The sequence below is a fragment of the Drosophila biarmipes genome, chromosome 3R, assembly GCF_025231255.1.
Source record: "Drosophila biarmipes strain raj3 chromosome 3R, RU_DBia_V1.1, whole genome shotgun sequence".
NCBI classification, from domain to species: Eukaryota; Metazoa; Arthropoda; class Insecta; order Diptera; family Drosophilidae; genus Drosophila; species Drosophila biarmipes.
The window spans coordinates 23307153-23326636 of NC_066616.1; the positions used below are offsets into that span (position 1 = coordinate 23307153).

Below are 19484 nucleotides of genomic sequence, written 5' to 3' on the forward strand. Positions count from 1 at the left end.
AAAAAAAAATACAAAACATGTTTTTTTTACCACTTTTTACAAAACAAAACAAAATGAAGTGTTAATTAAAAAGCGCCTATGGTGAGCTATCGAAATTTTAATCGATATACAGTATTTATCGATAACAACAAAGTGGTCAGCTCTACTTTCGTGGCAATAGAATTTGTTTTTAGCCCTAATAAATTATCCGGCCCAGGCCATGCATGATTCCGTCAAGAAGTCGGCGCACCTGGCTGCCGGCTCCACCAGCACCGCGGAGAAGCTCTGCTTTGATAAGAATGAGTTTATGAAGGTGAGTAATCCCGGCCAGATTTGTGTTGCCCTGCTTAGAAATTCTTTCCAACAGGCCAACTTTTCGGTGGACGAGTTTTTGCACAAGAATCGCAATGCACCAAGCCTAGAGCAGTTGCGGGACAACTTGGGCCTTTACCTTAAAGGCCTGCGGGCTGCTATGATCGATCTGATCAACGAAGACTACGCCGACTTTGTGAACCTGAGCGCCAATCTGGTGGGCTTGGATCAGAACATTGAGTCCATACAGCGCCCGCTAGAGCAGTTCCGCAGCGACATCGAGAGCATCCACGGCCTGATCGACGAGAACGTCATCGAACTGCGGGCCCAGTTGGAGGAGAAGCGCCAGCTGCGAGAGTTCAAGCGAGGCCTGCAGAGCCTGAAGAAGGTCTACGAGACCATCAGCAAACTCCAGGAACTAATCGACCGGAAGCTCAGTGGAGAGCTGCCAATCAAGGCGGTTGACCTGGAGCGAGCTGCTCTGGACCTGATTCAGTTGAAGTTCCACGAGAAGCACTGCTCCAAGCACTTGAATGCCGAGCAGCAGAGCCAGATCCAGCAACTGGAGGAGCAACTGCATCAGCATCTGCGACGTTTTTTTAATGACGCAATCAGCCAGGCCCGCAACTCGGCACCGGAACCCCTGGAGCGCTGCCTGCGCATCTACATAACCCTGAATGCCTGCGACCAGGCGGAGCGCGTGTTCCGCGAGGATGTCGTGGCACCCTACATGACCGGCGTCATAGGGGAGCAACAGCTGCAGAACTCACCGCAGGGCCTGGCAGGCATCTACAGCAAGATCCTCAACTTTATATCGCTGCACATGACCGACCTGCTGCGCCTTACGCTCTACTCCGACAAGTTTCCGGGCTTCAACTTCGTGGTCAACAGCTACTGGGCCGACGTGGAGACGCGTCTCGAGCTCCACATGAACTCTATTTTCGCTCCGGGCAACTCGGAGGTGTTTTATGTGAAATACAAGTGCACTCGCGACTTTCTGGGCAAAATAGAGGAGTTGTTGACCAGCTCCGGGGAGCAGGCGGTAACCTTCTATCGCCAGCACAAGCAAACAAAGAGTTTCGAGGCCCGGTGGAATCTCCCAGTTTACTTCCAAATATGCTTTCAGGTATGATATGAAAATATTTCAATAAAAGTTCAGGTTTTAACTTTATTCTACTAGGAAATTGCTGGCCACTTTGAAGCCAAGTTGGAACCTGTGCTGCAGGACGACACTTTAAAAAGCAATCTAGGTGATAAGGACTACAAATTAACTCCATTCAATGCCGCCAAGGAGGCTATGTCACGATGCTGGGCCGAGGGAGTTTACCTACCGGAAGTGTTTCCCAAGTTCTATAAGCTTAATGTGCAGATAGTTCTGCGACTCTCCCGATGGATTACGGATGCCATTGCTGTGTCTAAGGGCAGCAATTTTGCAAAATCCTACACTCGACACCAGTTGCTTATTGCCCTACACGCAGATATCCGCAAACTGGACGCTTATCTGCCGGAGCTTCAGCAACTGATTGTTCAGTCCGTGCCCGCTGAGCAGCGTACTAAAATCTTTAACGATGTCCTAACCAAGTCCATGGCTGCATTGGCCGACACCCTGGGCGCTCATTTGACCAGCATTCAAAAGACCTTGGTGGAGTTGCTGATCGCCGAATGTGAGACGGACAATGTGCGCCAGGTGAACGATCTGCCGAGATTGTATCGCAAGACCAATCGAGAGGTTCCCTCCCGCTGCTCCGGCTACGTGGAGCAAATGCTGCGACCGCTGAAGACGTTTGCCCAGCAGAATGAGTCCCAACTGGGCACACTAGTGGTGGAGCAGATCTTGTCGGAGGTGGCCAGTCACATAACAAAAGCGTAAGTGGAATTTATTGTTTATTAGAAATCTCTCTCATATCCTATTTCCATCGCAGGTACTTCAATGTGGTGAGCGACGTGCTCACATCGGTGCAGAAAACCGAGGAGTCCTTGCGCCGTCTTCGGAATGTAAAAAGTGGCGGATCCGGCCTTCAATCGGCGGGAAATTCAGCTGTCATGTCGGACGACGATAAGATTCGCGTCCAACTTCGCGTGGATGTCACATCGTGGAAGCAGGAGCTCGGCAAGCTGAACTTCCAGCCCATGCAGATCGAGAAGCTGATCGAGTTGACCAACATGGTGGAGGACAGCATCAAGCTTAAGGATAACAATGCTTAGACGCTGCCAACGAACAGTTATTAAACACAAACACTTCACTTTATTCTTGTTAAACGAATTCTAACGATTCTTTAGGCACAATGAATGATTGTATTAGGACTACGAATTGTATATAATATATATAGGCATATATGTATATCATATATTTAAATGCATTGAATTTCACGATCGTTATTGGTAAATACAGGCGATTGCAGGGATTTTCCCTCGAAGTCAGTCGCTGTTGGAATGAAACAGAGAAGAGATTGCAAAAAGTTAAGCAACAGAGCTCGTCAAACGGTGGCCATAGAACGGTAGGGGTAAATATAACGAATATTGCATAAACGGCAGGCAAGGAACCATGCAAAACATAACTCAGGCTTGCGAAGATATATACATAGGTGTTCGGGAGTGTGTATATATAAATGAGCGGCTTAACGGAGGACAAACGGGATGGGCAGGCGCAAACCAAAACAAAACTAGGCCTGCTACATTACAGTTTGAGTTCCTCGGTGTCCGACAGCTTGCGGAAGAACCATTGCACATGCTCCTCGGTGACATCGGCCAGCTTGCTGGGCTGCCACTGGGGCTTCTGGTCCTTGTCGATGAGCAGGGCGCGCACTCCCTCCTTGAAGTCGCTGCGCTCCAAGTGACGCACGGCCAGGCGGTACTCCATGATGAGACATTGGGCCAGAGACAGCTGGGAGCCGAGCTCCAGCTGGCGGAACGTGACCTTCATCGAGGTGGGCGACACCTTGCAGAGGGTCTAAAACAGATAAACAAGCTATAATTTCTGTGTGCCAGTTAAGTGAAGTCGTGCCGCAACTTAAACAATGTTAATTGGCTGGGAACGGATCAAATATAAGGCGCTAAAAGCGCGCCAAGCTTTGATTGGCCCAAGCAATTAACATTCGATTGTGTGCTTATCACTACGTGAACCGTGAACCGCCCTCACCTCCAGCGTCTTCTTGGCCCACTCGCTGCCGTCATTCTGCAGGTTCTCCAGAATGCCCTCCACCGAGTCCGCCGAGAAGTTCTTGTTGATCTGCTCCAGGACAGGCTGCAGCGAGAAGGGCTTTTCAGGCGTGGAATGGAACTTCTGCAGCAGCTCGGGCACATCATCTGCATCTGGGCAGTTGAGCAGCGCCGTCTCCAGATCAGGGATCTTGCTGCTCTCGCAGTAGTGCGTGGCAATACCCGAGTAGAAGACATCGCCGCCCCGCAGCCTATATCCTGTCAGTCCCAGGTAGAGACCCAGTTTGCCCTGCAGGCGTGGCAGGAAGTAGGAGCCGCCCACGTCTGGGAACAGGCCAATCGCCGTCTCGGGCATGGCAAACAGCGTCCGGTCGGTGGCCACCCGGTACTTTCCGTGCACACTGAGGCCCACGCCGCCGCCCATGGTGATGCCGTCGATAATGGCAATGTAGGGTATCTTGTAATTGCCGATTAGGGCGTTCGTGCTGTACTCCTCGCGGAAGAAGCTCTTCGACTCGTCCGTGGGTCCCGCCTCGACCAGGGCGCGCACATCTCCGCCGGCGCAGAAGGCCTTCTCGCCGGTGCCCTTGATGATCACTAGCGATTTGGACTTCTCGCACTTCTTCAGATGCTTGTAGATCTTTCGCACCATCTCCAGGTTGATGGCGTTCAGCGCCTTGGGGCGGTTCAGGATGATCATTCCCTTGTTGGAGGACTCCGTGGCCAGCACGGAGGAGGAGGAGGAGGAGGATTGGCGGACGGAGAGGTCCATTACAGGTGGTTTCGTGCTGGATATCGCTGCTCCGCCGATCAGCGGCAATTGGCTGCAGGTGCGATGACCGAATGTGTACACCAACCTTTGAATTGGGCCCTGCTGTCGGCGGGGAATGGTTTTCGAATAGTAAAGCGCTTTGATTTGCACGAATTTGCATTACTTACCATTTTGAATGGCTGTCGGTCGTCGTGTGTGGCGTTGTGTTTAGAATTTCGGCGTTGCGCAATAGAATTTTAGCACCCGCACAGCTGGTTGTTCTCGTCGGGGGCTGCCAGACCGCCCGCATGCCGGAAGTGGGGCAGGGTGTTCCAGGAAAGACATTTCCCGGAAATCGCTTTAGATTTCTGAAAATTCATTTGCAAAATTGGAAATCACAGAAAGATTTCCAAAGTTAAATTGAGTTTATTACTGGAGTTATACTTTTTTGATGAGCGGTAGACAAGAGTTTATTTATTTTCATAAAGCTAACTTAAGATTAAAACATATTGCAAACTAAGGGGTTTGAACACTATCAGTTATCTTCTTATATTTTTCGCATAATTTAAGATATTTATGATGTAATAGAAATTAAATAGTTCAATGGAAAAGGTGGTTTTTATTTTAAGTCCGCCCCTGAGCTAGCGAAATTCAAAACACACAACTGACATACATACAAACAACAGAGCAGTCCGGCGGTCTGGCAACGCCGCAATTGGCAATTGTACTTCTCGCGAATAAGAATAAGAAAAACAAATTTCGTATAGTTACTTTATCTTATTTTGTCAACAAATAAACGGTGAGTAAACATTTGTAATTAGCACGCAATCGGTGGTCGTTGTCAGTTGAGCCAGGGCCAGCAACTGGCTCGCACCGAGATTGCCATGCCGCAGTTCTTCAAGTTCCCCAAGTTGCGGACAAAGCGTCGTCGTCGCTCATCCACCTCTTCCTCTTCCGCCTCTGTTTTCATGTCCTCGTCCACGGCCACCAAGCAGATGAACTATGACGGCCTCCTCTCCAAGTTGACCGACGAGAAACTAATGCTCTTCGAAGCCGCCGGCGAGGGTAGCATTGTGGAGGGCAGCCGGATGTGCGGCCAGGATGCGGTTCCGGATCCCCTGTCCCTGCCGCTCGTGGAGGACGGCGCCATCGAGGAGGAGCAGGCGGCCCCCATTCAGACGATCCCTCGCACCGTCTTCGCCGTACCGCGCGCCCCATCCCCCTCGCCCGTGAGCACCTCAGGTGCGAATCTGAACCTGAAATCGGAAAACGCTGCGACAGCGACACCGCAGCGTAAAATATCGACGTCATCACGTTTCATGAACGCCTTCAGTCAGCTCTATGGAGGAGGCAGTGGTGGCGGAAGCGGCAGCAGCGTACCGAGCTGCGGTCACGCGGAGCAGCACAGCGAGGAAACCGGTGACCTGTCGGCCAACCGCACGCCCACCAAGGGCATGGAGTCCAAGCTGGTGGCCATGTGGCATAATGTGAAGTACGGCTGGAGCGGCAAGATGCGCCAGACCAGCTTCTCCAAGGAGCAGCCAGTGTGGCTGCTGGGCAGGTGCTATCATCGGCGCTTTACGCCGCCCGTGAGCATGGAGAGTTCTATCACCGAACTGCCCAGCGGAACCGACACGACGCCCGACAACGCCACATCGGCGTTTGACAGCATTCAAGCCACATCGACGACCGCCTCCCTGTATCCAGCCCTCAATCCGCAGCAGATCGACGAGATTGTGGTGCCCCAGGAGCTGGGAATGGATGCAGTCGAGAACCAGGTGGGCGAGCAGCCCTGGGAGGAGGGCATCGAGGGCTTTCGGCGGGACTTCTACAGCAGAATCTGGATGACCTACCGGCGAGAGTTCCCCATCATGAATGGCTCCAACTACACCTCGGATTGCGGCTGGGGTTGTATGCTAAGGAGCGGACAGATGCTCCTGGCCCAAGGACTCATCTGTCACTTCCTGGGACGCAGTAAGTTGTGCAAAACAGCACCAGCTAATTGGATTCTCATAAGACCTTTGTCCCTATAGGTTGGCGCTATGATTCTGAGTCCCAGTTGCACTCCACCTACGAGGACAACATGCATAAGAAGATCGTCAAGTGGTTCGGCGACAGCTCCTCGAAAAACAGTCCCTTCTCCATCCACGCCCTGGTGCGGCTGGGCGAGCATCTGGGCAAGAAGCCTGGCGACTGGTACGGCCCCGCCTCGGTCTCCTATTTGCTAAAGTAAGTAAATGAAGACGGTTATCTTTATCAGAGCTGATAAACCTTTACCCCACCACAGACACGCCTTGGAGCATGCAGCGCAGGAAAATGCAGACTTTGACAATATCAGTGTCTATGTGGCCAAAGACTGCACGAGTGAGTATGGGCGAAAAGAATTCCCTAGCCCAAAGACTTACAAGATAACTGCCGTGACACATTGATACCACCCGTGATTAATTGTTGCAACCTTGTTAGCGGGGCTCATTACTCATGGCCTTTTTTGATAGCGATTTGGTTCGATAACCTTGTTTTCGTGTTTCAGTTTATATACAGGATATTGAGGATCAGTGCAGCATTCCCGAACCGGCGCCCAAACCGCATGTGCCTTGGCAGCAAGCGAAGCGATCGCAGGCGGAGACGCCCAAATCGGAGCACCAGCAGCACTGGAAGTCCCTCATCGTGCTCATCCCATTGCGCCTGGGCAGCGACAAGCTGAATCCCGTTTATGCCCATTGCCTGAAGCTGCTGCTCAGTACGGAGCACTGCCTGGGCATCATTGGCGGCAAGCCCAAGCACTCGCTGTACTTTGTGGGCTTCCAGGAGGACAGGCTCATCCATTTGGACCCGCACTATTGCCAGGAGATGGTGGATGTGAACCAGGAGAACTTTTCCCTGCACTCGTTCCACTGCAAGTCGCCGCGCAAGCTGAAGGCCAGCAAAATGGATCCCAGCTGTTGCATCGGCTTTTACTGTGCCACCAAGAGTGATTTCGACAGCTTTATGGAGAGCGTGCAGCTGGTGAGCCATAGCCAAACTATCTCCACTCAAATCTCTTAGTGACTCTGTCAACTATTCCAGTACTTGCACCCCATGCGCTGTGCCTCCGGGGCCACTGTGGACAAGGCGGTTGGGGGCCATCAAGTGACGCCCCAATCGTCCCACCATCAACAGGCCGAGCAAACCGAGATGAACTATCCACTGTTCTCGTTCTCCAGAGGCCGTTGCCTGGATCACGAGCGGGACGAGATGAGCGATTCGCTGTACAAGCCGCTCATAAAACAGGTGGCTGCTCTGGCCCAGGAACTGGGCACCCAGTTGTCGCCGGCCCAGCATGCGGACGACAATGACCAAGATGACAGTGAAAGCGAGGAATTCGTGCTGCTGTAGATCGTTTACGCCCCATAACCTTGTTGCTGTGCTAGCTGTGTTATTTGCTCATTATTATTTGATTTAGTTCCGAACCGCCGTGCTCGCTTGCTCGCCCAGAAAAACCCAACAGACCCGTATCTCAAACAACAAGACTTTGTTATACCTTTACGCCCGCATATAGTACATAGACGCATGCATGTATCTTGAATATTTACTGATGTCCACACGTTAATCTCTCTTTTGTTCGACTTGTAGTCTCGCATTCTGCCAAAGTGTTTCAGCGTTTCAGCTTTTTCCATGCTCTAGCAGCCCCCATCTGTTTATATGTCCTATTATATATAAACTCGTGTAATTTGCGGTATTATTATTTTAAAAACATGAATCTTTAATGGAATTGAATCAGTTTACAGTGGTGCCTAGATTGTCACTATTTTCTAAAGTATTTAATGTAGTCCTTACGTTCTAGGCTTTAGTTAACTTATGTAAGTCGTCTTGTAATTGTTCGATCATTAATTAGTTTTAACATTAACTGTATATACCCTCGAGTAAATTAATAAATAAATAAATTATCCTAAACATATACTAAAAATAAATAGGGTATACTGAGATTGCGTGGTTGGGATATGGGTTGTTCGATATACACATATTGCTATCTAAATTTAGTGTCTTTCAAGAGTAAGTACGTTTATAGCTTCCTGGGACTAGTGACTGAACCCACAACCTCATGTTTTCTCCGGGATTATTGCAGCTTAAGAAGTGTACATACATAGTCGTTGAGTTTTAAATCCTAATTTTATAAAATGCAAATATTTACCTCGTATTATTTAGCCTTAGCGTTCAAAGGCAAACAACACTCGGTTGGTTCCATATTTTGCGGTGGGAATTGAAAGCTAACGCTTATCTTTGGATGACCTGTGCTTCCCGCTCCAGGCGCTTCAGAAGCTTGCTGAGATTCTCCCGCGCTGTCGTTGCCCTCGCCGCATTAATACTTATCGCCGTCCGATAAGCCTCTATAGCCTCCTGGGTCTTGTCCCATCGATGATAGAGAACCCCGAGATTCGTATAGTAGAGCATGTTGTGGGGCTCCAGCTCTATGACTCGCTTGTAGAGCGACTCCGCCTCCACGTAGTGCTTCAGCTTGCCCAGCACATTGGCCCGAATGAACAGGATGCTGGCATCGTTGGGCAGATGCTGGAGGGCCTGATTGGAGATGCGCAGGGCGTCGTCCTGTAAGCCTCGGTTGTCCAGCATGGTGAGAATGTTGGCCCATGCTTTTGGCTGGCGAGGATTCAGCGCCACTGCGTGCTGCCAGTGCTGGAGGGCTTCGGCGTAGTGCTTCTGCTCCAAATATAGGTTTCCCATGTTGTAGTAACACACAGCGAAGTTGGTCCTGTACTTCAAGGCCTTCTCATAGCTGGCCAGAGCCTTGTCGAACTTTCCCTGCGCTGATTGCACAATGCCGAGATTCATCCAGGCCGCGGGAAAGGACGGATAAGCCTGCAGAGCCAAGCGTATGTATTCCTCAGCGGTGGCCAGTTGGCCATACTCCCGGTATAGATTCCCAAGGTTCATCAGAGCAGACTCATAGCTGGGATACAATTCAATGGCCTTATGGTAGTGCAGGAAAGCCTTCGAGTTGTTTCCCGTATCAGTGGCCAGCCGAGCGATGTTGTAGTGCACCTTGGCGTTGTCGGGACACACCTGCAGGGCGGACTTAAACAGCTGCTCCTCATTCAGCCAGTCGGTGGCTCGCTGGCGAGTGCGCAGCATCATCACGGTGAAGAGCAGCATAAGGAGAATCTGCAATCCAGTGCGCCACAGACTGTTTTTCGTGCTGCTGTCATACCAGTAGAGGAATCCATAGATGGACACCAGGCAAAAGCCTATGGAGGGCACGTAAAGCGTCCGCTCTGCGATCACAAATCCCACGGAAATGATTCCCGACGCAGGCAGGAAAGGGATGATCATCAAGCCCAGGGCTAGCATCAGTCCAGGAAGGCGGCGGAAATTCATCAGAGCCACCAGCAGAAGTGAGTAGAATCCTATTACTCCCTGGAGTCTTAAATCCCAGATGCTGGTCACCAGCTTGACACAACCCAAGGCCCAGTCGTAGCACAGCCAGTGGGGGCACAGCATCAGCCAGATGTTCATGACCAGCAGGTACTGCTGGGATAGTCCACGGGTCAGGATGTGCTCATTGTAGGCCACTGGGTTGTCCACCTCCTTGAACGTGGGCGTTTCAAAGTCCTGCCACCAGAGGCGTGCCGTCAGCAGAGCCAAGGTGCCCAACAAGTAGAGCAAGTAGCTCAACCGTCTGTGCAAAAGATTCCATTGATCCTTGACCGGCAATTGGTAGTACCCATTCTGGAAGTAGTCTAGCAGCACGCACGACATGGGAATGGTCACAGCGGACTCCTTGAAGAGCATTCCCACGGCGGTTAGGATCAGGATTAGGCAGCCAGTCTGAGGACCTTGTTTCCCGGCGTTGGCCACAGTTAGCAGAAGGCAAAGCAGGTGAATCATGGCGAACATGAGCTCTGCCCTGCCCACCACACCCGATACCGCCTCCGTGTGGATAGGATGAGCGGCGAATAGCGCTGCGGAGAGGATGGCCCATCGCTCCGTGTTGACCTCCGGCACATAGAGCGAGTGAACCAATCTCCACATGAGCAGCGTGTTGATGCAGTGCAGCAGGAGGTTGAGAAACTTCATGTGGGCGGCATTCAGGCCGAGAAGGGCGTACTCGCAGTGGAACATCAGCGTGGTCAGTGGCCGGAAGGACTTGTGCGAGTCCGAGCTGAGCAGGGAGGCGCCCCAGAAGTCATGGGTGAAGATGGCCGTCCAGTTGGTGGGCAGTGTGTTGACATCCCGGTTCTTGACGATGGCCACCGTGTCGTCGAACACGAATTTGGCCCCACTCAGGCCACCGCAGCCGTAGCAAACCAGGCAAATCAGCACCAGGATCGCCTGACACACCATGCTGTGCAGGGCGGCCCTGTGGCGAGTGTCCGACATCCTATATTATTTATTGTCGGTTCAGTAGTTTAATTCACAAATTTTGCGAATTTCAGGCAGCGGTGTTTTGTATACATTTTTTGTTTTGCTTCTGGGAGTTTGGCCACCACCTCACCTGAAAGTGATGGCCAAGCAGCTATGGACTATAGTTACAGCTATAGCTAGAAATATACGTGATAGCACAAAATTTCTGTTTAGAAAATTATTTAACTTTAAAATATTTAAGAAAATGTAGAATGCAGAATGCATTTTATAAAAAGTTTAAATAAACTTAATTAATAGACACTCAATATTAATAATCAAGAATTTATAAATAAACAAATCCTTGAACCAATAAAAACCGCCAAAAAGTTAGCTTGCCATTCGGATGTGAACGCAAAAAAAACAGCTGTTTCTCCCCAGTTCAAAACAAATCCGTGGAAAATTAGTTGACTCCACAAAGAAAAATTCCAGCGGTCTCCAAAATGTCTGAGGAAATCCTTTTCGACTGCCTGCATGCAGAGATAGTCAACTACTGCTTGGATAGCAATAAGGTAGGAGGCGCTTTCTGTTAAAATACAAGCCAACAAAGCATTTCCACTTGGTTCCGCCTCTTAGGAGCACGACCTGGCCACCTTGGAGTACATTGGGTTCACCACCGGCTACCGCCTGATCGAGCGGCTCACCCGCGAGGTGTCCCGTTTCAAGGACGAGCTGGAGACCATGAAGTTCATATGCACTGACTTCTGGACGCTCATCTACAAGAAGCAGGTGGACAACCTGAGGACAAACAACCATGGCATGTACGTGGTGCAGGACAAGGCGTTTCGCTTTCTCACGCGCATCTCGCCGGGCACCAAGCAGCTGGAGCATGCGCCCAAGTTCGTGGCCTTCACCTGCGGGCTGGTGCGCGGAGCGCTCAGCAATCTGGGCATCAATAGCACCGTGACCGCAGAAGTGCAGAGCATACCCGCCTGCAAGTTCCACATAGAAGTGAATAGGAACTAGTTAGGACATAAGGCAAAACGTTTATTAATACACTTATAAGAATACTACAGTCTAGTCTAGGCTATTTTCTCGTAGAACGCCACAATATTGTGGTCAGTCCAGTTGAGGCGTTCTCGGAGGGTCCACTGGTCAACTGGCAGCTGGGGCTGGACAGGATTGGGATCCGTGTGAATACCCCGGGCTGGCAGTGGTCCAATAAGTATCAGCCACTTTCCGCGGAACACTTTAAGGTAGTCGAGGAACGCTTCGCGGTTGTTAAAGTAGCAGAAGAGCAGGGCACAAGGAGCATCATCATTGCAGCAGCTGGTTAACAAATCCGTGTCCAGTTGGCTTGCATCCTCCACGTAGTTGAGCGGTATAAAGCTGCGAACGGAGTACTTGCTCTGCCACCAGTTGCGGTCGACTTCTAGGCCAAACATGGACACTTTCCTCCCACCAGATGCAGTCATCAGCCATTCCAGAAGCCCACTGCCGCAGCCTATGCTCAAAATGCGATGGATATTGTGCATGGCCAGAAGCTGATTGAAGTAGTCCAAGTCCACCGAAGTGGGCCACATCCAGAGCAGCTTGCGCTTCAGCTGCTGGTCCAGGCAGTCGCCCAGGGCGAGCAACTTTCGCCAGTTTCCGGATGCACCATCGGTTAGGTAATAAATCTCACGCAGCGTCTCGAGCTCCGATCGCTCGTCCAACATATTGAATACTGATAGCTACAAATTAAGAGGTTCTGCTGCTTCCGATGGGCGAACTTGGCAATGACGTCGGCACGCGGAAATATGGCTAGCGGCCAACTAGACTGTTGCGGTCCGTTTCGGTTCGCAGCACCTGACTTATCTCTAATAAATCAGAGGACCCATCAAAAAAGGGTCAACACAATAGACAGGTTCTATCTATTTGTGTTGTCATCTTTTTGATACCAGAATTTGAAACTTTTGCGCCAGTGCCTCTCGCTAAATTTGGAGCTCCCTGGGCCCGGGCCACACGGCTGCCGTTGATGCATGTCGGATTCTTGGGCATCATCCATAACCAGCTCTTCTTGGTCCAGGTCCAAGATGATCTTTCTATAGAGCTGGATATGCTTCTCGGGCATAACACTTGGCAGTGGCTGGTGTTCTGTGACAGTTCTTGGCGGCTCCAGCTGTCGATAGGGTTGCTCCCGCTGTCGTGGTGGTTCTTCTAGCTGTCTTAGTGGTTCCCCCAGCTGTGATACTGGTTGCTCCACCTGTAGTTGTGGTTGTGCCATCTGACATAGAGGGTGCTCCATCTGTCGTATTGGGTACTCCAATTGCCTTAGTGGTTCCTCCAGTTGAAGAAGTTGTTGCTCCATCTGTCTTTGTGGGTACTCCAGCTGTCGATATGGTTGCTCCAGCTGTCGATATGGTTCCTCTAGCTGCAGTAGTTGTTCCTCCATCTCTGAATATGGTTGGTCCAGCTGTAGTAGTGGTTGCTCTAGCTGTCGCAGTGGGTGCTCCAGTTGTAGTAGCGGTTGCTCCAACTGTAGTAGTGGTTGCTCCAACTGTAGTAGTGGTTCCTCAAGCTGCTGTAGTGGTTGCTCTAGCTGTCGTAGTGGTTGCTCCAGCTGTAGTGGTTGCTCCATCTGTTGTAGTGGCTGCTCCAGCTGTAATTGTGGTTGCTCCATCTGCCGCAGTGGTTTCTCTAGTTGCAGTGCTGGTTTTGGGGTTGGCAATGGCAATAGGTCCGGTACCACCACTGGCTCCACATTGCCCACGCTTTGTATCACGCTGCTGTATCGCACGATCTCGAGCGGTCTTTCCTGCACAGGCGGGACTTCCTCAGCACTGGAGCTAGGCGTACAAATCTCCACAAGGCTCTCGAAGGCAGATCCCGGATGCATGGAGCGCACGTGACGAAGCATATTGTCCTTCCGGTTAACCGTGATCTCGCAGTCGATACAACGGTAACGTTCTAAGGTCTTGTGTTGCCTCAGGTGGCGGGCCAGGGCATCCGTGTCGTTGTAGCTCTTGCCGCAAATGGAGCAGGACTGGCGCTCACGAAAAGAATGACGCTTCATGTGCAGTCGGAGCGTGGTTTGCCGCAGGAATGACTTCTGGCACACCTTGCACTTGTGGCGGATGCTGTTCTGGTCGTGCTTCCGCATGTGCTGGTTTAAATTAGTCTTGTTCTGGAAGTGCTTGGAGCACAGCTCGCATTTGTAAGGCAGGCCGAGATCACTGTGGATGGCCATGTGGCTTTTAAGGGAGCTCTCGCGGCGGAAGACTTTCTGGCAGACCTCGCACACATGCTGCTCTTCCTTGTGGGTGAGCATATGGCGCTGCAGGATGATTTTCTGCTTGAAACCCTTGTTGCAGACGCCGCACGTGTGCTTCGACTGTTTCTCATGGTTGCTGAGGTGGTACTTCAAATGGGAATGGCTGGCAAACCTCTGGAAAGGATGTGGATTGATTCAAGGGTTACAGCCGGAACATGTTTAAACTCACGCGACCGCATTCCTTGCAGCTATACTTCTTCAGAAGATCGTTGCCACAGGCGAGGTGGTAATACTGCTGGGTGCGACTGCGAAAGTCCTTTTTGCACACAGTGCAATGGTAGCCCTTATCCGTGACAATAATGCACTTATCCGCTGTAGTTCGCTCTTTGGGTTCCTTTGTCTTTTGGTTTTTCGCCCTCTCCTCCTCCTGCCTTGCAACTCGGCACTCCAGGCAATCCGACTCATCCGCCACCAGACAGAGGCGACATTTGGTGTGTCCGCAGCTGTCCGTGACCAGGCGGTTCCTCCCAGTCGCCTCCTTATTGCATCGGGGGCACTTACTCATCTCTTTGCGCAATAATCATTCCGGAAACGTGGGAAAATAAAAAGTGCAACTGCATCGATTCTTCTTCTTCGATGTAAACCATTTTCAGACATTCAGAGCGAAACGTAAACAAAGTACACGGTAAAAAATGCTTGTCTTGTATTTAATATCCTGTACTTAAAACTAAGTATTAAGAAGATTCTTTTATACGAGTATAACTAAGTGAACCGCCTTTTTCGTTTCCCCCGCCTATTCACATATATTTTCCAACTCCAAGCCGGCCACATGGCCGGGAAACAGGTGGGCCTTCTGCATGGGTACCTGCACAAAGTACCGCTCACAAAACTTCGGATTGCGCCGCAATAGGACCTCCTTGAGTATCTCGCTGTAGGTGACCTTCTTGGTGATCAGCAGGCGCCGGCTCTCGCCAACGCCATAGCTGCTGGAACGCAAGCCCAGTCGGTTGGCCAATCTGTAATAACAGAATCGCTTTTGTAATCCTATATCTGCCTAAATGAAGTAACATGATGCTCACTGGTGGAACGAGACGCGCTCCTCCTTCGAAAACGTGGGCTCAAACTGCATGTCACGCATGTCGTCCGAATTCAGATAGTTTTCTAACAGCTTCTTGTAGTCGGCGAGATTGCCCTGCGGATTTATGGCGCCCAACCCATTGCGATTGCTCTTCAGAAGGTAGCTAAAAAAATGCAAAGATTAGGGCTGATCCAGAGATTTAATTGGAGTGTGAAATGTACCCCACTGGCTCCTCACGCCCCTGCTTTAGGCGCCCCAAACCTCCGCCCGTCCAGCCCATCATCCGCATCATGCGATAGCCCTTGTTGCTGGCATCCAGCTTGGGGTCGCCCAGGCTGTCGGCCGACTCCTTGGTGACATTGATGTTGACGCCGTTCTTGCTTTTCTCCACCTTAATGGTCTCGCGCGAGGCATTCAACTGGGAATGGGAGAAAAGCTGTAAATAATTCAATGTATATTTTTGCAGATAACTCATACCTTTATGCTGTAGCAGTGGGACTGCAGGAAGAGGAGCGCCTGCTTGAAGGCAGCCAGATTGGCCAACTTAAGGTTCTCTGCCTGCCCAGTGGCTATCACCTCGTCATTCAGCAATACTTCAGCGTACTTTGTCAGGTCTGTGGCTGGCTGATCTAGGCTGGCGCGCACCTCGTACTTGAAATTGGCAACGGTGCAGGAGTTCCGCAGGCAGCTGCGCCCTCCGGCCAAGTACAAGATCAGCTGCCCGAAGCGCAGGCCCTGGTAGAGATCGATGGGCTCGCCGCCACCGAAGCACAGGCGTTCTCGTGTGAATCTGTCCGAGCTATCCTTTGGGGAATCCGCAGCTCGTGCGGCTGCAGCCCGGCGCCCTAGTTGTTGGAATTAGGCATTAGGCTGTGGTCTCTGGCTCGTATAGTTACTACTGATAGGTATATAAAGAATCTTCTCCCTCCTCGTGGCCCACGCCCACTAATTGTTCTTGCGTCTACCTTTGGCGCGCTGCTCCGCCGCGTCCGAGGCCGAGACGAAGGTGCGCTTCAGGCGCTGATCGCGTTTGCGCCGGAAATCCTCGGCAATCTCCTTGGACATTTCGGCCACCAGGCGCATCGTCTCGCTGGGGTACTTGCAGCCCATGAACTCCATGTTGACGAACGTCTGGGCCAGACACACCAGGCGGTCCTCTTCGAATTTCTCCTTGTGGGCCAGCATGAAGCTGCGCCGCAGGTCCCAGTGCTCCTCGCTCTCGTACTCCGTCCGGTAGCTGTCCACATCCCAGTCCAGCGAGAACTCTCCGGAGCCGTAACCGGCGTCCTCCTGCTTCTTGGCCTTGACCTTCTTCTGCTTCGGCTTCGCCTCCTCGCCGCCGGCGTTCTCAATCTTCTGTTTTTTGGCCTTGACAGACATTCTGGACAGGATTGATCAAGTAAGCGTTATTTTTCCGGCGAATAAAAAGGCACGCACGCTGGCAGTGTGACCCGTAGAGTACTTCGGTGTTGTCCAACACTGAAACGACATTTTGTGGTATTTATTTCCAGGCCGAACGGTATCTTTTATCGTTATCGGCGCGGTCACTCTGGGCTCCACGCCATAAAGTTCCTGCTTTTAATTTTAATTCATGATTTTTTGGTAACTTTGACTGCAATTTGGAGAGCGACGCGACGAGACGCCCAGGAAGCCAGAAACGCACAGCCAAAAACGGATCCGATCCCCAGCAGCCGAGTGCCCCGAAAGTGAGAGATCAACTGCCAAGATGAGCATACCCAACGAGTACATAGCGAAAACGGAGGATGTGGCGGAACAGGTAATATATAATAGGTGCTGCTACCGATCGGGGGTCCACCAGAAGTCCATATCTCTCCAGGGAGTGCCCCAACGTGCCCCCAGAGTGGCACTTACGGGGACGCCCTGGCAGCTGTGGACTGGGAAAACTGCCAACGTCACCCAAACGCGGCAAAGTTCGAGGTCTTGGGCTGCGCCGCAATCAAGATCCGACGACTTTGGAGCTACGTGCTCGGGCACCAACTTCCGTAGGAAGCACTCCAGATGGACCAGCACCAACTCCAGTACTTCAATTACCAGTTGTTGCGTCCACCGCGGGGAAAACTCTCTCTCGCCGCCTCTTTGGCTACCTGTGTGTGTGTAAGCGGTGCGCTGGTGAGCGTGCGAGAGAGCTGTCGCCGCAAGTGAAAGTGCTGAAAGGGAAAGAGAGGGGTGGTGGGGAGGGGAGCGGGGCAGCTGGACGCCAGCGACCAGGTCGAGTTCCGTAATAGACGGGCTAGAAAGCCAGGTGAACTTGCCCGCGATTTGCATACACACATGTGCATCCATTTGAGTTACATGGACAGCCAGGCCAAAACCCGTTAGCTGGCAGATAGCAATCGGCAGATAGAGCGCTTTAAAGACACGTCACAGTCAGCGGGCGATTTCCACCGACTACGCGCAAGCCACGCTCAGCGGCGTTGTATATTCCGGAGCCCTTATCACCCTGTCAGCAGCGCCCTTATCTCCATATCAGCACCCATCCTGATCGGCCACTTGATCGCGCTCTTGCTACTACTCTCTCCCTTGCAGGTTATCAAGCGCGGCAAGAATGTGCTGCCCACGGTGGCCCGCCTGTGCCTCATCGCCACCTTCTTCGAGGACGGCCTGCGCATGTACTTCCAGTGGAACGAGCAGCGCGAGTACATGGACATGAGCTGGGGCTGCGGCAAGTTCCTGGCCACCGTCTTTGTGCTGGTCAACCTGCTGGGACAGCTGGGCGGCTGCGGCATGGTGATGACCCGCTTCAAGGTCGACATCGCCGTGGGACTGCTCTTCTTCATCGTGGTGCTGCAGGTGGGTGCTTCATATCCTTGGGAAACATTTAAGGAAATCTAAATCTAATCGCAATCCTCCTTGCAGACCGTGGCCTACTCCATTCTGTGGGACTTCCAGTTCTTACTGCGCAACTTTGCCCTCATCGGAGCCCTTTTGCTCGTCCTGGCCGAGGCCAGGATAGAGGGACGCAGCCTGTTCGCCGGCGTGCCATCGATGGGTGAGAACAAGCCCAAGAACTTTATGCAGCTGGCCGGCCGCATCCTGCTGGCCTTCATGTTCATCACCCTGATCCGATTCGAGCTGAGCGTGTGGCAGGTCATCCAGGACATCATCGGCTCCATTCTGATGGTGCTGGTCGTGCTGGGCTACAAGACGAAGCTGTCCGCCCTGATCCTGGTGGCCCTGCTCACGGTCCTGAACCTGTACCACAATGCCTGGTGGACCATTCCGTCCTACAAGCCACTCAGGGATTTCTTGAAATACGACTTTTTCCAGGTGAGTCACTAGAAACATCTTGCCCCTTTGCTTTTACTAATTTTGTTATGCACTTGCAGACCCTCTCGGTTATTGGCGGCCTTCTCATGATCGTTTCCCTGGGCCCTGGCGGCGTTTCCATGGACGAGCACAAGAAGAAGTGGTAGACGCCCGGCAACGGTCGCTCCTTGCACGAAACATTTTCAGCAATTGACTTTTACCGTGTTTTACTCTTTCCGAGAAATGTTAGTTAGGACTTACCATAAAATGGGACAGCAACAGGAGCAGCATCAGCAGCACAACACCGGCACGTATGAGAACTTGACAATTTTAAATAAAGGGACTTCCGCAATACCCCCACTCCTCTGGCTCACTCATAGGGATCGCCCCGAACCCACAGCCCAAAAACCCACCCCAATACCATCATTCGCGCACATTCAACGACAAACTTCGACTACATTTAAGACATTTTCTTTTTGTACATAACGAGAAAGCAAGAAAAAAAGCGTGGCCCCCTCGAGCCCTTCCCAAAATGAGAGACATAACTGATTTTTGTATCTACGCTACGCTTCTCAACAACCATATTTTCGCCGATTTTTTATATGATTTGTACCGCTCTTATAAATAAGTTGTAACCTTGGTGTTTGCGTTTTGTTGTTTGCTAGAAGTTTGAAAATGAAAACGATGTATAAAATATGATGTACCAATTGACAATGATTTGTTTCTTTCGTTTATAAGCAAAAGTGTAATAGAATTAAATTGTAACGTTTTAATAAACATAGAGAAGAAAACCTGAGCGCTGTGGCTATTTGAACTTGGCGCCAATTAGTCGATGAATGGAATTTCTTTTGGATTGTTTAGCAGCACTGCTCGACAGCTGACTGGCTACGTCACAACAAAGAGGGGAAATTCCTCTATTCGACTAGGGGATACCCCGTACTTGGTGACCTTGTGCAAGGTATATGCAAACCTGATAGGCTTTGCCTGCTTTCTGAGCCTTTTATCTTGCAATTCGTCTGAGTACAGGCAAGGAAATTTGGAAAATTATCAACCGTCATGGATAAAGCGTGAGTAATAGGTAGCAAATTGGAATGAAGATGTCACCAGCCCCTCCCAGGCAATCGCGATGATAATACAAGGGTGATTAAGCGCGCTTCTGGGATCTGGGAGATAGCAGCAAAGGGAAGTGGTTTGACTGATAGTAGAGCCATTCTGACCTTTCCCACAGCGTAGGGGATCCTTAGAACACAATCTACTAAATAAGAAGCCCATTTTAATCAATTAAAATCAATTATCTGGCGATCTTAACGTTGAAACCCTTGGGTTTTGGTAGTTAAATGCGACTTATAGGG

At 51.1% G+C, this 19484-nt stretch overlaps 9 protein-coding genes across 12 annotated transcripts; 4 read left to right on the forward strand and 5 right to left on the reverse strand.

Annotated features, from left to right (window-relative positions):
• The first annotated feature begins 122 nt into the window (after positions 1-122).
• LOC108026322 (conserved oligomeric Golgi complex subunit 2) lies at positions 123-2656 on the forward strand. The gene is made up of 4 exons (XM_017097212.3): positions 123-292; positions 347-1417; positions 1472-2157; positions 2214-2656. The coding sequence occupies exons 1-4, from the start codon at positions 200-202 to the stop codon at positions 2494-2496; spliced, it is 2133 nt and encodes a 710-aa protein (XP_016952701.1). The 5' UTR covers positions 123-199; the 3' UTR covers positions 2497-2656.
• Positions 2514-4516, reverse strand: LOC108026323 (3-hydroxyisobutyryl-CoA hydrolase, mitochondrial). Of its 3 annotated transcripts, none has more exons than XM_017097213.2 (4): positions 4390-4516; positions 3431-4324; positions 2973-3241; positions 2514-2716 (listed from the first exon to the last, which is right to left on the reverse strand). In XM_017097213.2, exons 1-4 carry the CDS (start codon positions 4390-4392, stop codon positions 2710-2712), a joined length of 1173 nt encoding a protein of 390 aa, XP_016952702.1. In that variant the 5' UTR covers positions 4393-4516; the 3' UTR covers positions 2514-2709. The 3 variants fall into 3 exon arrangements, with proteins under 3 accessions (XP_016952702.1, XP_016952704.1, XP_016952703.1); XM_017097215.2 differs by having other exon boundaries at positions 3431-4321; positions 4390-4515; XM_017097214.3 differs by having other exon boundaries at positions 2514-3241.
• A 361-nt stretch (positions 4517-4877) lies between these two features.
• On the forward strand, positions 4878-8151 carry LOC108026190 (cysteine protease ATG4D). 2 transcript variants are annotated; one of them, XM_017096980.3, is made up of 6 exons: positions 4878-5000; positions 5197-6175; positions 6235-6430; positions 6489-6565; positions 6732-7207; positions 7268-8151. In XM_017096980.3, the coding sequence occupies exons 2-6, from the start codon at positions 5197-5199 to the stop codon at positions 7574-7576; spliced, it is 2037 nt and encodes a 678-aa protein (XP_016952469.1). In that variant the 5' UTR covers positions 4878-5000; the 3' UTR covers positions 7577-8151. The 2 variants fall into 2 exon arrangements, with proteins under 2 accessions (XP_016952469.1, XP_050744399.1); XM_050888442.1 differs by lacking the exon at positions 4878-5000 and having other exon boundaries at positions 5037-6175.
• Positions 7912-10687, reverse strand: LOC108026189 (protein O-mannosyl-transferase TMTC4). Its single transcript, XM_017096979.3, has 2 exons — positions 8373-10687; positions 7912-8306 (listed from the first exon to the last, which is right to left on the reverse strand). The coding sequence occupies exon 1, from the start codon at positions 10571-10573 to the stop codon at positions 8456-8458; it is 2118 nt and encodes a 705-aa protein (XP_016952468.1). The 5' UTR covers positions 10574-10687; the 3' UTR covers positions 7912-8306; positions 8373-8455.
• Positions 10688-10789: 102 nt separating this feature from the next.
• On the forward strand, positions 10790-11604 carry LOC108026194 (trafficking protein particle complex subunit 6b). The gene is made up of 2 exons (XM_017096985.3): positions 10790-11106; positions 11171-11604. Exons 1-2 carry the CDS (start codon positions 11038-11040, stop codon positions 11558-11560), a joined length of 459 nt encoding a protein of 152 aa, XP_016952474.1. The 5' UTR covers positions 10790-11037; the 3' UTR covers positions 11561-11604.
• On the reverse strand, positions 11561-12252 carry LOC108026193 (uncharacterized). Its single transcript, XM_017096983.2, has one exon. It carries the CDS (start codon positions 12250-12252, stop codon positions 11617-11619), a length of 636 nt encoding a protein of 211 aa, XP_016952472.1. The 3' UTR covers positions 11561-11616.
• A 189-nt stretch (positions 12253-12441) lies between these two features.
• LOC108026195 (zinc finger and BTB domain-containing protein 24) lies at positions 12442-14417 on the reverse strand. The gene is made up of 2 exons (XM_044091066.2): positions 14017-14417; positions 12442-13961 (listed from the first exon to the last, which is right to left on the reverse strand). The coding sequence occupies exons 1-2, from the start codon at positions 14350-14352 to the stop codon at positions 12444-12446; spliced, it is 1854 nt and encodes a 617-aa protein (XP_043947001.1). The 5' UTR covers positions 14353-14417; the 3' UTR covers positions 12442-12443.
• Positions 14418-14480: 63 nt separating this feature from the next.
• LOC108026191 (uncharacterized) lies at positions 14481-16343 on the reverse strand. Its single transcript, XM_017096981.3, has 5 exons — positions 15831-16343; positions 15343-15710; positions 15087-15283; positions 14867-15028; positions 14481-14803 (listed from the first exon to the last, which is right to left on the reverse strand). Exons 1-5 carry the CDS (start codon positions 16243-16245, stop codon positions 14581-14583), a joined length of 1365 nt encoding a protein of 454 aa, XP_016952470.1. The 5' UTR covers positions 16246-16343; the 3' UTR covers positions 14481-14580.
• A 35-nt stretch (positions 16344-16378) lies between these two features.
• LOC108026192 (surfeit locus protein 4 homolog) lies at positions 16379-18928 on the forward strand. The gene is made up of 4 exons (XM_017096982.3): positions 16379-16642; positions 17413-17676; positions 17743-18153; positions 18213-18928. The coding sequence occupies exons 1-4, from the start codon at positions 16592-16594 to the stop codon at positions 18297-18299; spliced, it is 813 nt and encodes a 270-aa protein (XP_016952471.1). The 5' UTR covers positions 16379-16591; the 3' UTR covers positions 18300-18928.
• The last annotated feature ends 556 nt before the right edge of the window (positions 18929-19484 follow it).